The sequence below is a fragment of the Porites lutea genome, chromosome 14 (assembly GCF_958299795.1).
Source record: "Porites lutea chromosome 14, jaPorLute2.1, whole genome shotgun sequence".
Taxonomy (NCBI): Eukaryota; Metazoa; Cnidaria; class Anthozoa; order Scleractinia; family Poritidae; genus Porites; species Porites lutea.
Genome location: NC_133214.1, coordinates 8300088 through 8313483, shown reverse-complemented (window position 1 = coordinate 8313483; position 13396 = coordinate 8300088). Strand labels below are relative to the sequence as shown.

General features: G+C 39.7%; 1 protein-coding gene across 1 annotated transcript in view; it reads right to left on the bottom strand.

Annotated features, from left to right (window-relative positions):
• LOC140925080 (uncharacterized) overlaps positions 1-13396 on the bottom strand; it is a 36979-nt gene that overhangs the window by 12983 nt on the left and 10600 nt on the right. Inside the window, exons 6-15 of the mRNA XM_073375032.1 lie at positions 12236-12871; positions 10885-11074; positions 9122-9411; positions 7843-7970; positions 6254-6321; positions 4538-4698; positions 2151-2453; positions 2015-2068; positions 1237-1512; positions 541-837 (exon numbers count right to left, since the gene is read on the bottom strand). Of these exons, the coding sequence (XP_073231133.1) occupies positions 541-837; positions 1237-1512; positions 2015-2068; positions 2151-2453; positions 4538-4698; positions 6254-6321; positions 7843-7970; positions 9122-9411; positions 10885-11074; positions 12236-12871 (2403 nt within the window). The remainder of the gene's footprint in view (positions 1-540; positions 838-1236; positions 1513-2014; positions 2069-2150; positions 2454-4537; positions 4699-6253; positions 6322-7842; positions 7971-9121; positions 9412-10884; positions 11075-12235; positions 12872-13396) is intronic.

The following is a 13396-nucleotide window of genomic DNA, read 5'->3' as shown; positions in this document are numbered from 1 at the left end:
AATAATGGGCATCCCCTTCTTGTCACTGGCTTAGAAAAATGCAAGATTACAAGCCCAACCTCGTCTCTAGGATGATTTTTCCTGGCCTGCAAAGACATACAGTCGTCGACTCTCTTTTGTCACCGGTAGGGCTGTTTCGCGGGTGAGACGACGTGTCCTTTGCAAAACGCCCCTATAGCGGCGAGGAGAGATGAGAGACGGCTACATTCGAAGGCTAGCTTTTATCCATCAAATTGAAGAAAAAAAGCGCCGTGGGGACAAGGTTGGGTGCAGGCTCTAATGCGTAGAACGTATTAGGGGAACGAATATTCAGCATATTCCTCATTTGAGGAAATGCACAATAAGTTATGCATGGGAAAAATAATGATGTTCATACAAAATTGTTGCCTGTCAAGTCTACTTAAATACCGTTATTCCATAGCCCTTTTAAGCGACTTCGAGTTGATTTTAAGAGGCCGTGGTTCGTTTTTTTGCACTTTCTAAACAAACCAAGGAAGTTTGAAAATATGTCCACGAAATGTTGAATAAGGAGGAACTTACCGTCCTCATCCGTGGAAACGATAACAGCGGCGGAATTAGGACCCGCTACAACGGTCACTGCTGCCACCCAAACAGAGTACACCGTGAATTTCTTTAAGGATGAAATAATCACTGATAAAGAAGCATCTGCAACCATAATCGTCTTCGGACGAGAGCTCTGTAGGGCCTCGCGTAGCATAACGCGATACGACTGAAGAATACCATTCAGCGAGTCGTCTGGAACCCGTGACCACGTGACTACGATAGAGGTGGAGCTAAGGTTGTATGCACTTACACTTTCTGGGGCAGCACTTGGAGCTAGGAATTCAAAGCATACTTTTATGAGAAGCTGTGAAGGTCTTTTTGACTTACAAAGCGGTTTTTTCCATCCCACTCATAACTCGTGGTACCATAAAATTAATAAAGATAAAATGACGGACCATAATACGTTTCTGGGAAACTGCCCACCTACCCCTCCCCCAAGCCAACAATAACACTTACTTCTCGCTTAGGGCAAAATGTTGGCTTAGGGGAGGGGTAGGTAGGCAGTTTCCTAGAAACGTATGGGAGGGACTCCTATAACTGTAATCCTGTTTTTAATTGTCGTCCCGTTGAGTTTTAGTTTGATAGCCTAGTCGAATTTTAACACTGTCTATATATAACTTTGTGTTTTTTGTTTTTCAGGCCTTGATGTGAGCACCCTGGCATCCTACCTACCTCTCGGTAAAGTAGAAGCGAGCACCTCTTCACTCCAAATAGTTTCACCACCATCTCTCATCAAGCCTACTTTGATCTCGTAAGTTGTCATTCCAGGAAGATTGGCAATATACGTTCCCTGGGCACTGATCTGGAATACAGCCTTGTGCAAGGGTTGGCCACTGTTGACCTTAGTGTACGTCACGTTGTAACCAGTAACCAAACCTCCCATTACCGGGCTCCAATGGACATAAATAGACGAAGAGTTTACTGCGACAGCTCTAACATCCTTTACAGCTAAAGCAATTGAAGAAAGCCGCTTGCAGTTAGATTATAACCTGTGTGGCAGGTGTCGGAAAGGGGATAGGGGAAAATTAAGGCAGAAATATGAAGGCCGCCAACGCATTTCGTTAATTCTCGAAACTGAATGGGGCTATTTCACGCTATTTGCTATCTTTCTGAGAAAGAATTTAAAAAATGAACATCCAGTTTTGTTTTTAGGACTATATTTAGGCATTGAAACTGTTTTAGAAAAATGGTACGCTTAAAGCATAATTTGGATGAATCTCTCTGTGTTTTACGGATGGACAGGCATGAGCGCCAAAGAGATGTCATGATACAAAAGACTGAAGACACTGTGTGTAGTATAACCACCCTCTCCTGAGCCAACAAAAGATCCGGCAGAATAATCACATAAACATCCAAACAAATTTGATTCCGACACGTTTTCGCGAGCGTCATATCGTTGCCGCAATAACTGACAAGCTAGGTTCAACTAGAAGAGACTTTTCGTGGATACATAAAATCTTTCTACATTCTTCACGAATCCGGAAAAATCTTCTCTTGGCTAAACCTAGAAACAGAAAAACATATTCTACTTAAAGCATTAGTTAACGTTAAAACTAACTATAATGAATTTAGTTTGTATTTTTTACCTCCACAAAACGTTTCCATTGTAACGGCTTCACTTAGCTTTCCATAACCCTCCAGAGAAAACGCTCGAACTTTGAAACTATAAAACTCGCATTCTTCTAAAGTCAAATGGACCAGGGCTTGTGTTATGTTGCCATCTATTTCCGTGCTCAATATGTAATCGCCAGTCGCAGAGGTTGCTTTGTACAACACTTGATATCCTTGGAAAGAACCATAATGCGGAATGTCTTCGGCGAATTCCCAGTTCAAGTAAATGGCGGTGTTGTTTATAGGGGTAATATTGGCGCCTAGAGACTTGCCATACACTGAAAAAGGAAAGGAAATTGTTCCTATTCGCCACTTTAGAAAAAACCATAACAATCTTTTTGTCCACCTCAAAATTTTGCATAACCATTGTTTTCAGTTTTTCTTGAGACTTAGAATCGTTCCAAGAGAAACTGAAAACAATGGTTATGCAAAATGTTTTTGGGGGGACAAAAAGATTATCATGGTATTTTCTGAAGTGGCGAATAGGGTTTCTAAATTCAGAAAAAACACATATATGGGAGGGTGAAGACGAATCCGGTACGTTCCCGCCAACATTAAATTTTGCAGCTACTGCTCGTTATAGAGTACTAAGTGTGACGCCATAAAAAATTAAATTTGTGAAATTATGGGATTTGTCAGCATATTCTAAAAGAACAACATCCAAGAGGCCTACTTGCCAAAAACTAGCACTGTGAGGCAAACGGTCTCTGAGATATTAGCCCAGTTATGCTATGATGACTCAATACAAATCCTTCTAAATTTGACTTGGGTCTAAAACTTTAGAAATGATAGTTTTTGGCAAGTAAGCCTCTTGGATGTTGTTCTTTCAGAATATCTTGACAAATCCCATAATTTCACAAATTTAATTTTTTTTGCGTCATCACTTTAGAACGCTATTGCTGCCTTTATTTGCATGATAAGCAACGATTGGATGCTATGGTAACGGTTTGATTGACGTCGAAAAATAACCCAAAATCCTGAAACGTTTTTGACAAAGCAGGTCGCGTGTTATCCGAAACAGCTGTAATACCAGTCATTTTCCAACAATTGACACCCTTTTTTTTTTCTTAACTGCATGTTCTTGAAAGGGAAGGAAGATAAACCAGGAATCAAAGAAAAGTTTTTGACTCGGGCGAGGTTGAACTCGCGATCTCTGAATTTGATCTACCAGCGCTAACCAACTGAGTTACGAGGCCAATCAGAAGCAGATCGCGAGCATTTATAGGCGGATTCATCGTGACGTCATTGTTGACATTTTTGCTCATTAGCATACGAGTTAACCCATCAATAAAGGTTGCTTTGGGCATGGGAAGCTATTGTTTAGTGGTCATTGCATTGTTCCATTTGCCAAAATGCCCAATGTTCAATTATCAATGAGCAATTACCAAAGCCACCTTTTTTGATTTAGCTGTATACCAGTTAGGTTAAAAAATTAAAAGAGCTGGTTAATTTATGCAGTTTTTGCAAGTTTCAGCCCTTTGCAATCAGTAACAAAGAAAATAGCAGAAATTAAAAACTGCAAAATTACTGTGTGGCAAAAAGTTAATAAGCTCATACAGTCTTAGCTAGTCTTTGTAAATTTGTGAGTTTTTCAAAGAGAATTTCTCCGAAACTATTTGGTATATCGGGCTCAAATCTTCAGAGATAACTGAAATTGTTATGCTCTTTCAATATTTAAAAAATTTCATTAATTATTAGCTTCATCAGATAATGATAAACATATGCTAATGAGGCAAAAAATGTAACAAGGATTCGCCTTTAGTTTCAGCAGTGTATATTTGAAATTTAGAAATTATATTAATACCGCGGGGAGCTACTGCCATATATGGGCTAGTATGTGCCGCTGTGAAGCGTATGGTTTTCTCTGGGATAGGGTATATAAATCAGAGCGTTTGGGTCTAGAATAGGGTACCATTTCCAGTAAACTCATCAATTGGTTGAAGATTTTAGTATGGACTAGGGAACCTGGAATTGCCACTCAAATATATCTTAAAAAGTCAAATCGGCAAGTTTAAATGTACGCAACTCAGCTTAAAAGCCACTCGAGGATAGGGGGGATTTGAGGAGTTTAATCTAGTATAGGGTACCAGAATTCAGCTGAACTAGCTCTGGTATGGGCTAAGCCGGGTTCCTGGGTTCCAGTGGCATATCCCCACCCAAAAAGTCCTGACGGTCTCCCCTCGGGATTAATACGGTATAGTCCTATGCCCATGCCATGCCCCTACTACTCCACCACTGGAAACGAGACAAAAATACCCATATCCTAAACAATGTAACAAGATCTTTGTCACTACTTATTGACAACAGTCAAATTGCATGTTTTCAACAGGCAAAAACGGCTCCAGGTTCTGTCAGGTCTTACCGTTTATTGGTTCAACACTCAACAACTGAATAGTTAAATCACCAAAGTTGTTCTCTTCCCCTTGGGAAACTGTTTGGTTTACAACTTTAACTAGTGGTGAGATCATTTTGTAGTCAGCTTCATTGAAAATTATGCTGAAGTCTGATATAACACTCCCTTGCCTAAAAACAATGACACGCATGAGTATTTCTTTTCTGTAATAGTTGTTGGCTTCACACTAGAGGTTCAAGTATAATGTAAGTGTACTTGGAACCGTTTTTTGAGTGTGAAGGAGTGAAAGGTACCTACTTAAGCTTTACTTGGTGACAACGGAAACGATCGTAGTTCAAACAAGCTGAAGTTCACCGCAAAGTACGGGCAACACCATACTTGAGAACACTCTTGACCAATAAGAAATGGAAGCCATGTCCAAGATTTTAATGAACCGAGAGATCGACAGCTTTGTCAACAAGTGTAAAGCCATGTTTTCTACAGAGCAACTTAGGATCTCCAAGCGCACTTGAATCGAGGGCTTACTTTAAACCAACTTTCCTTCTAGTTTGAAGCCAACAAGTCGCGTGGAGAAGGGGATTGCCACAGATTGAATTCGACAACTTTCATTCATTGACTCTCAAATGCAACTGCCCTGTTACATCACGTGCCATGACGCGTGCTGTGCAATACGGGGTTTACGAAACCACGACGAGATGGCAACCGCAACGTTAAAAACAGCAATATAGGTTTAGCCCATTGGCGACCGCTAGCTAGTAGCCAAAAAGAAAAAAACAACAATCCTCGTTTTGGGCCCAGTTTTCTGCCAATTAACAAGGAAAAGGCTAAAAATGAGATTGGCAACATTCCTGCTAATTGGATGTAATTAAACGGTTTTCCGTTTTTGGCGCATGCGGCATAATTCAACATTTGGACTTTTTTTGCGAATCTATTTCGATCTTTCTTTCTCTGCCCTGCTTTTTTATATCCAGTCTTGTTGACCACTTTATCGTCTTTCTTTTGCATGGAATTCTAGCCGGCTAACTTTTCAGGAAAGGGACAAATGTTTTGGCAGTGAATTTTTTTCCCAAAATGTTACTTGGCTTTTTGTTTGTAACTCTGTCAGGATTGGTCAAAATTTCCAAAATGGGGTACCAGTGGAAAGATCTATCCATGCTGAATTCACCGCTTACCAACTTTTAAAACAACTTAAACTGAAAGCTAAATAGAACTAGGAAGGAAAACATGCATCACTAAATATAGAATGAAAACGACCACAGCTGTCGTCAAAGAGTAAATAGTGCATGGTCAGAGAGCTCCCAACGAAAACTACTGCAACGTTGTTTTCTTCTTTGAGTTTTGCCGGCTTTCAAAACCTGTCTCCCCTAACTACCATGGTTTAATGAGCAAAACAACAACTCTGCACGTGCATCACACTTATCTTTTTTTGCTTTCACTGCATTAGTACTTCGTGAAATTTCCTAACCCAATGTTTCATGGGGAACGTGAACACTCGAAGACGAATTATCATTTCCTTTTTTAAACTTGGGTAGGCCCCTAACAATTCAGGACGAGAAAATTTACCAGCCATGACGCGTACTGACCTATTAAAATAGACTGTCCGATGCTAAAACAGATGCTGAAATCAGGGCTGCTAATGACCAATCAGATTAGAGAATTTTGCCGCAATTATTAATGTAACCAAATGTTCGGGCGTCTTTATTAGAATTAGTAGTTGATACATACCAGAACTTGTGTTCAGATATTTTTTCAACAAAAAAAGCCTTTTTGACCTTGCTGTAAACGTTCCACACCTACAAAAACAACAGAGTAAATGTAGAAAAGTTAAAGAGAGAAATAGAAAAAGAAAAGGAAGTAAGCATGACGTCATGGTTATAAATTCGCATACTGATTGTTTTTGCAGTTCTTTCAGGGCTTGTCGTCATTGGCTATTTTTTTTGGGGGGGGGGGGGGTGGGGGGAGATTGTCCCAACCGGAAATAGTCCATTTCTGATTTTGACATAAACGAGAAGCACCTAGGACACATTTTTTACAAGGTCAACCTACACCTGAAGTGAATATTTTGACAAATTCCAGCAAGAAGAATACCCGCTTCCTGCCAATATTTGTTAACATTTTACTTTAGATCGAGACTAACCTTGTATCAATGTCGTATTGGTGTCTGTACTCAGCGATAATGGACTATTGAGACAAACTTTAACGCGCGTCGTTTTTACAATGTTTGAGAGAGTAGGCAAATGAAATTTGCTATCTAATAGTTTCGGACAAGAACAATTTTGTACTCAAATTAAAGCAGAAATGGGCCATTTTCATACTTGTGAAGGTAAAACCACAACGACAAATCAGTAATAGACCTGGGTCAGTAAGATCTTGAGTATCAACCGAAATATCGGGCAAATATAATTCACCACTTAATTTTTGTTTTCTTTCTTTTCTATCACTCTTCCTGCCGTAAGGATCAGTTTACTGTTTTAAGTTTAAAATTTGGTATTTCTATACTCTAGCTTTCAGCCAAACTTTTTAAAGGTGTTGGAATAAGCACTTTAAAAAGAGCTTAACCAGGATTCAAATCTGACTTGCTTCTACCGAACTCAATGCCGGCCCTATTCAGTTGACTTAGTCAAGCCACCGGAGGGTGAATTATTGGTAAATTACTGATGATTTGCCCTGGGAGCACTACCTATAATGGCCTATACGGGGAGGCTCCGCCCGAAAGGGGTACCTTTTTAAGAGATAGGCATATGAAGGGAGTAGGGATCTCACTAAATAAAGTGTATAAAAGGCTAGGGAAATCTGTCATTTTGGTCTTTAAAAAGGCCAAAAAGTACTAACAGATACGTTTTATGACTGTGAAAATGTCGAGGAAACTTTCATATTTTAAAGACAGCGCATTGACAGCGGTCAAAAGGGATGCAAAGTTCGTAACTAGGTATTTGAAAGGGGTACCATTTGTCAATAGGAGATCAAAAATGGGATATAAAAGGATAAGGGGTTAGACCACTGGGCGGTGCCTCGCCGTACAAAACGTTGTTGAGTACCCCCGGGGATTTAATTACCAAAGAAACTGATAAACAAAATAAATGTGAATAGATGAAATCATATTTCAATTTAGAATAATGCACGTAAACGGTAAATTTTATCCCTTCGTTAATGTAAATTAATACTACCTCCGAGGCATATACTTTCAAGCAAATTCTCGAGGGAGCAGAGATGGACGAAGAGCTCGATTTTCCTTCCCTCCGGCCCAACCCCGTTTTGCGAGAGCTTACTCGCAGGATATAGGTCAAAAAATCTTACGGAGGTGTAAAACTCACCCCTTTATTTATCCTCCGACACAACTGATGGAAATTATCGCTAGATTCGGTTTGCAACTGTTGATCCCAGTTTTCACCCAGAAGCAAAGCAGTCAATTTGAACTCTAAATGTTGCCTCATTCGAGGATCTTCAGCAAAATTAAAACAAGGAGAGAATATTTAGTTGTTAATAGTTATTAATTAACCTGTAAATTAATAAATCCATTCACGAATCCCACCATCTTTGCACGTGCGTGGAGACAGATAACATGACTTAACTATGTCACGTGGTCTCTCAAGGGGCAAGAAGCTGACCAAATGGCCCATTAAAGTAAACGCTAAAGAATTTGTATATTAAAGACAACGATCGATTCCTACTTTTCTTTATCAGATGCAGTGCTATTCTTTGTGTGACTTGTTCGGTACGATCGAGTGCTCAGTGCTCTTTCATTCTTCTTATTATTTTATGGAATTATTCTGCCCGAATTAGTCTTAGTTGTTCCCCCTTTACCTCCAAGAATACAGTATTCATTAGCAGCTCTAATTAGCCGTTTGGCCGGTGAGAGACCACGTAACTTTTTTGTGACTTTTTTGTAACTTTATTTGATTTACCACAAAATACAAATAACGATAAAACAAGACAGTTACACAAAAGCAAATGAAAGTGGCGAGGAAGCCCAAAAAGAAACCATGAGGCTTATAGACATTGGGCTCCCTCCGAGTAAAAATAAAGATAATAGTAACAGTAAGGCCAGGATCGAAAGTAAAATACAATGAAGGTAAGTATAAATTAACTAATTACATAGACTGAGTTGACAAAATATAAAGTATGGTACATGTAACAACAAGTATAAAAATAATATCAGACATGTCAAGAAAGATAACTATTTACTACAAGATTTATAACTAATAATTCATATATATATTTTTTTCAATTTCGTTTTGAATAAGTGGAGAGAATTAGATTCTTTAATATCACTTTCTATAGAGTTATAATAAGTAGGTCCTTGGAAACTGACAGAAAATTTACGAAGGTTTGTACTACAAAAAAGAATGTGAAAATCGTTCGCGTATCTAGTGGCATAGCTATGGACTTGTTTGTTTAAAGAAAAATTATTGTTGAACTTTGAAGGCAAAAGAGAATGGTTAAGAGAAAACATAAGTTTACCCAATTCTAGTTGTTGTTACCCAATTCTAGTCACGTGCATAACAAAACACTGCCTTCATCCCAAAAAACTTTACAAGTGTGCAAAGATGGCGAGCTTCGTGAATGAGGGCTTAATATTACCCATGCTACTACCTTCTGTTTTCATTCGACAACATCTGATCCGGTCGATGCAGTGTAGCTGGCGGCAGCCACGTGTTCGTATCTGGGTGATGTAGTAGTGGTCCTTACATTTAAAGAGACCAAGTTTCCCAACGAAAGAAACGGACTTATCGTAGCATTTGTAGTGATACGGCGAACTTTCGACCTGAGGCTTACAGCACTCGCCGTAATCAAGGAAATCGTTGCTAGCTTGATTGTCTGCACGGAGGTAAAAACCACGAAGAAATTGATATCCATAACAGTCTATAATGCCATTGGGGCTTCTGGAAATAGCAAAACATAAACAAATAAGTTAGAGGAAAAATTTCTCAGGCCAGCACATAGAGCGAGATATTTTCAGAGCATGAAATCGTAGAATTACACCAGAGTTAGCGTTTATTTCAATAGCGACTTTAAGATCCAACTACGCGACGGCGACAAGAACGTCGCTTAAAAAGTGAATTTGCGCTCTTTCAGTCTTTATAGCGATTATTCCTAACCACTTACTTTGTCAAATGTAGGCGAACCCTCCTGAAGCTGAATTTCAAGGGACTATATTCAAGCTCGGAAAGAGAAATAAAATTTCGTCGTTGCTTGTTTGCGTCCTCTATAAAACGCGAAATTAGGCATTTTCACGTCGTAGTCGTGCAAAAACGGGAAAGAAATGTACAAAAAAGTGTGATGCACGTGCGAAGTTGTTGTTTTGCTTATTAAACTTATTGTTTTTTTTTTTACGTTCTCGTTGTCGCCCGCGTCGTTGGATCTTAAAGTCCCTAATTAATAACGAAGAACACGGTATTATGAGTGACCTTTTTCACTCCAGTTATAATAAAATGAATTAAAAAAGACCCTAATAATCATTGTAACGAGGAGATTTGTCAAGGGTAAGCTAAAGCGGCAAGAGGAAACCAGGACTCTAATACTGCTTCTGTCTTTGCTTCTTTTCTCTCGTCAGCCACACTCACTCAGCAGCTCATGCCTAGTCCCTAGGCCTCATTATTCCGCGCGGCCTATGCGTTTAGGGTCACGTGGTACTAGCGAGTTTTTGAGGTCCTCCGGCCGTCCTTCTCAGATACGTCGCCGAAATGCATTGACCGAAAAGGCTTGGGAAGGCGCCGTACAGGGATTAGGCAACTGCAGCTTCAACTTAACCACTAACTGCACCAAATATTTGCAACTTAAAAACCAAAATGTAGCTACTTTCGAAATTGCTGACCATGACAGTTACGAACGCTTTTCCTGGTCTAGTGACTTAATCCACTTCCTTTTGCTCACCAAAGTGGTTAAAAACAAACCTTTAAGGTAAATCATGTCAAGTACAAGAAAACCAATGAAAGTTTGATAACCAAACTCTGGGGGTCTACTCTGAAACACAAGAAGAACTCCGATATACTGTAAAACCCAAGGTCAGCTGTTATCTCAAATGTGCCAACTTTAAGGTCCGAAACTCGAATTCGTAAATTAAACCTCGCTCCACGTACTTAAGGAAATACAAGACTATCTTGAATTCTGAATTCCACGCTGTGGATCCCGGAGTCCACGGCAGTGGAACTTTGATTCCAAAATTTCCAAACGTTAGCGATATGCCGGTTCCTAGAGCTGAACACTAGATTCCAAAGCAGAGGATTCCGGATTCACACGCAAAAATCACTTACGGATTCCGAAATCCGGATTACCTTAAACCGCCACAGAACTTGACAACAGTTGGTTATAATGAAGTTCACTGTGAGTGTATTAAGGAACAACAAAGATATTACCCATAGTAAGGCTCCTTGTAACATCCCCATTGCTGATACTTGTATATCGCCGGGGACAAACAGCACCAACCTGCTACGTCGCCGTTAAAAAAACTTTGGAGACCATTTAATAATGAATAATCCTCTGGGCATCGCACTTTTGAATTAGAATGTTCTGACCAGTCGGCTACTTTGCAAGTCCATAATGGAGCTAGTAGAAGAACAGGTCAAAAACAAAATAAAACATCATCTTGGCCGAACAAGCTGTTGTAAAGGATTAATCATATTCGAATCAGTCACCACTTTCGTCGAGACCATAGTGCATCTTGTTAACCCCCAAATTTTTTGATCAGTATACGTGTCTGGGAAACTGCCCACCTACTCCTCCCCTAAGCCAACATTTTGCCCTAAGTGAGAAGTAAGTGTTAGTGTTGTTTAGGGGAGGGGTAGGTGGACAGTTTACCAGAAACGTATAATGATCCAAAATTTTACATGACCATTGTATCCAATTTCTCCTGGGTGTTTTACAAAGTGGTCCCAAGAGAGGTCGAGGACAATGGTTGTGCCTTTTTTTTTCTTTCTATTTTTTTGGAGGGGGAGGGGGGGTACACAACATGGACTATGGTCTCGGTGAAAATAGTGAATACGGTCAAAATGAGCTGGGTTTAATCTGGCAATCAGAACAGGATTCGCTCTGACCTTGCCAATGCAGAAGGCAGCCATTAATAGATTAAGTCAAGCCAAGTTACGTTTTCTAGTTACATAATCTATGAATTTTTGTTAGAGTGGTTATTGTTCTCAGTAAGCTTTATTTGTGAGCCCACGATTCAATAAATAATTGTCAACGGGTCAGTGGTGGTAAGCTGTTTTTTAAAGATATTTTTGGGGATCTTGGCATCTGAACTAACATTGCATTAGAAAAAGCATTACTTTCAAGTTTAGAAGTTCCTCAGTCAAGAGATGAGTTAGATGTTTCTGTTGGTCTGCGCCCGCTTTATTGGATGGGTAAAATTGCACTGACATGAAACGTGACTTGGCAAGGGTCTTTGCATATTTTTCCCTTCACTTCCCAGATTCTGGACCGCAACCTACAAAACGGTTTTGATTTTGATTTTTGATGGCGTAACACCGAAAACAAGCAATAAGAGCCGTAGTAAATGCGGGGGAAATGTTGAAATTGATGACGGCTTTTGGATCTCTTTTTATATATTTCTTCACATACTAACCTACCCGATATCTGTGATGTCAACATAAGTGAGACCAAAACGGCAAATCAAACCTCTGAGCGTGACGACGAAAAATCGCCGTCTGTTTTATGTGGGAGCCCCCCTCAACCACCCCCTAATTAACATGTGGATGGCGAAGATCTTACCTCTTACACAACTGTACATTTCTTCAATCTCATGTGGGCCAAGTTTTCTGTCCCAAACCTTCAAATCATCAAAAACTGCTTCCCCTTTCAAAGACACATCGGTACGCTGTGAAGGGTGTTGAGCTTGTTCTGTACAATTATTGACAGTTAATTCTCTTATTCTTCGACCATTTCTGAAGATTTCTAGGTGAGTTGTACGCCACACGAATACAAAGTGGGACCACAATGATCTTGGAGCGGGAAAAACGTTAGTACAGTTTCTTGACGAAGCTAAAACCCTTACAGCGAGATGTTCGTCGCCTCTTCCTTCCTGCTGAAACAAGTTGAAGGTGAAGACACGGTGGATGTTGTTGCCGATAGTGATGAAATCCTGTCTGACAGTTAGTTTGTTACGATAGACTGTCCAGTGCTTTAACCACAGAGATACTGTAAAACCGCTGCCACAAGATAAAGGATGAGTGAAGCAAGTATCTGTGATTTCGCCCAGGTTTATAACTCCATCCTTAGCCGCATAAACAGCTCTCAGTCTGGTCCCTTGTACAGTATAAACAGTGCCGTCAAATGTTCCCCAGTGGTCCCCATTAAGGTTTAGCATGTTGGTGTGGTTGTCCAGCGGCCAGTAAGAAGTTGGATTGCCTGGCGAATAACAGACAAAACAAATAAACAAACAAGTAAACGGCGGCCATGCAGGTTAGGACCTAAAAATCTTACGAAGATTTTTAAATATTTTTTGTTATGAAAAGACTTTCTGGTTTTAAGAAAGAATTCGCATAATTCCCGACCACGTGAGTGAAAACGATCTATTCCCTATGCATGCCCCTTTGCCTTAAAGGAAAAATTCACTAATTTGAGCTCATTCATTCAGACTTCTAGGCACTTCTCATGTATTATAATAATCACTTATCATTATAAGTATCAATAACTTGCTCAAAACCAATAACATTTAAGTTGCCTGCGCAAAGATAAAAAGAGATATCGCTTTCCATTTGTTTTCGTACATTCGTGACGATATGACGTCCGATCGATTTTTATTATAATATTGACGAAAATATTACAGAATCGAATTCCTTATTTTCAAATGAAGAATTGAAAATCTCAAATTCCTATCCATGCTTTGACGTAGATCCTGTTTATGTCATAGTAACTATGCCCACTTGACAT